Source organism: Patagioenas fasciata, chromosome 7 (genome assembly GCF_037038585.1).
Source record: "Patagioenas fasciata isolate bPatFas1 chromosome 7, bPatFas1.hap1, whole genome shotgun sequence".
NCBI classification, from domain to species: domain Eukaryota; kingdom Metazoa; phylum Chordata; class Aves; order Columbiformes; family Columbidae; genus Patagioenas; species Patagioenas fasciata.
In genome coordinates, this window is record NC_092526.1 from 35,600,655 (window position 1) to 35,603,226 (window position 2,572).

The 2,572-nt window shown below is 40.7% G+C and overlaps 1 protein-coding gene across 1 annotated transcript; it reads left to right on the top strand.

The window, feature by feature from the left end:
* Window positions 1-389: 389 nt before the first annotated feature.
* On the top strand, window positions 390-2,353 carry LOC136103238 (helix-loop-helix protein 13-like). The gene is made up of 2 exons (XM_065841212.1): window positions 390-870; window positions 2,316-2,353. The coding sequence occupies exons 1-2, from the start codon at window positions 390-392 to the stop codon at window positions 2,351-2,353; spliced, it is 519 nt and encodes a 172-aa protein (XP_065697284.1).
* The last annotated feature ends 219 nt before the right edge of the window (window positions 2,354-2,572 follow it).

The following is a 2,572-nucleotide window of genomic DNA, read 5'->3' on the forward strand; positions in this document are numbered from 1 at the left end:
TTGTGGAAGAGCTCAATAACTGCTTCAATTTATCTTCTAGGAGAAAGTAAATAGAAAATTAATTATCTGTTGTTACATTCATTCATACGGGTTTGCAGTCAACAGCTAATAAAAAGAGAAGCACGTGTACTAATTAGTTTTGAGCAGAGAAGAATAGGATCATTCCCCTGCTGAGTAGCCATGAAGTATTTAAATTGTGACTCCCACTTGGGTTTGCAACTGGGGAAACCTTGGTGATAGTCTTCTTCAAAGACATAACCAAGTTTCCCCTACCTCTGATACGTTTTGGGGTGAGGTGTGGTTATTAATGAAATTAGGATCTCATTTTCCTGATAACCAATTTAGTCTGAAGTTGTAAATATTTCCATTCACTTGTTTTGGTGCAGAGGATGGAAGAACTTTCTTACAGCTTTGAGCAGGAAGATTGCACCCCAGAATTTCTCTTCTGGGGCCAGGCAGATCCCAGCGTTCAGCTGGACAACCTCCTGCTGGACTGCTCCTCTCTGGTAGACCAGTTCTCCCCTTGGCCATCCCCTGTGTGCCCCCCTACCCTGGAGGAGGTGACAGGGGTAGCTGAACCAGACAGCTTCCCGCCACCCCCCGGACACCCCCACCACCGCCACGCCGCCAACATCCGCGAGAGGAAGAGGATGCTCAACATCAACGCGGCCTTTGATGAGCTCAGGTGCCATGTACCCACCTTCCCCTATGAGAAGCGCCTCTCCAAAATCGACACGCTCCGGCTGGCCATCGCATACATTGCACTTCTGGGCGAGATCCTCGCCTCCGGGTGCGATCCCAAATCCTACGTGGAGCAGTGCCTGAAGAACGGTTTGCAGAGCCAACAGCAGGCGACCTGGAACACCAGTGGTGAGTGAACAAAGGGTTGTGTCTTCAGGGATCACAGCGACGTTTTGGGTGGCCAGTGGGAGTGAATCCATCTGATTGCTTTTGAACATCCAGTTGTCACATTCAAATGGCTCTGACAACATACAATTTACCTTCAAAAAGAGTAGCTAAATAATGGCACAATAAAAACAAAACAACAAAATCCAATCTTTTCTTCTTTTATGTATCTTTTTCTTAAAAAGAAAAAGACCAACTTACTGAGCTCATGGGACTGGTTCCTTTTACAAGCAGGATTAAAGATTTTGTTTATTCTCAGAATAGACTTTAGACTTTTTTTTAATTCTGTGAAAAATTGTTCTTTTATAATGCAAGCTGATGAAGCCTCTAGAGATTTCTTTTATTTTCAAGTTGTCTTTAGCTTATATCTGATAAAAACACCTGGCTTTGAACATAAACAGAATCTCATTTCTTAAAATACATATGTTCAGGTAACTAAGAGTTTCTCAGAGATATTACAGGTTAACACTGAGAACCACAATACAGTGCACTCAAACTTCAGATTTGTTTCAAAATACAGGGGAGCAAATGCCTATTTGCAATTTACATTGTTGTATAACTATTTCTATTTTAAAGTGAAAGACAGTTATTTTGTTTGGTTGTACTTAATCCTGATCTATGTGGGATTGAACTTTGTGCTTCCTTCTATAAGAATATGTTGTTTCATCAGTCTACTGTATGGTGAAGATGGGAAATAGCCCATGTGCTCATCTCGGGGCCTGCAGTTTCAGACAGAAAGCAACAGGTCTAGTGTTACTTGGCAGTGCAAGGAGGAACAAAGGGTGATTTTCAGTAGTTCTTGGAACTTTGTATTTTAAGGTAATTAACCTCCTTTCTAAATGTGTCCCTTTGCAGTGTAAGTTCCTTTAGATTTTGTCACTTTTTGGGAATGAGCCTTGAAGCATAGCAGCCTGTAAAAAGTGCAGCATAAGTAGAGAAAATTAATTCTAAAAAATATTCCCACTTTATTTCACAGGGAAGCATCAAAGGGACATAGTCTGCAGGGAAAAAGCAATCAGTTCACTTTAAAGGAAAGGTTAATTAAGTCTTTTTTCCTGTCCTATTAATTTTCATCACCTACATGACTGGGAAAATGAATCCTGATATACCAGGGATCACAACTCTCTTGAGTACAGAGAACATATATGTTTTATTTTCTAGCTGCTTCCATCTCTAATAGATAAACAGGTTTTAAAACAATACAAACAGCTCTCATATATATCACCTCTTTTGTCAGGTTTCTAGTTAACTAATATTTCTGAAGAGTTCCACTTGGAAAAATCTAAACAAATGAGGCTGATTTTCTGGAGAGGCTGAATAGTTGACTTGTTAAATGCTAATTTAAATGCTTTTAAATTAATGTGGTATGTCTTTACTTTGTTTTCCTTTCTCCCTTCTGTTCCGTGCAGATCTGACAGCCCGCCTGTCTTGGGTAAAGTGGGATTAAGCGGTACCCAAAACAAAGACCTTGAAAGGCAGCATGTTGCAAAACCCGATGATCTGACTGCTGGGTACCGGCTGTTAAATTCTCAGTACTGCAAGCAAAAGCATGGCACTTACTATTTTACTTATTGTCACAGATCGCTTTCTCACTGCATGTTCAACATCCAGCCTCTTTTGGTGTCAATCCATTGCTGCATAGGGCCTTCTGTTTCTCTTTCTTCTA

Excerpts from the sequence above, each read along its gene's own strand:
- LOC136103238 (XM_065841212.1), top strand. The coding sequence starts at position 390 with ATGGAAGAACTTTCTTACAGCTTTGAGCAGGAAGATTGCACCCCAGAA. Across the intron at positions 871-2,315 it reads GGCGACCTGGAACACCAGTG|ATCTGACAGCCCGCCTGTCT; the intron begins GTGAGTGAACAA and ends TGTTCCGTGCAG.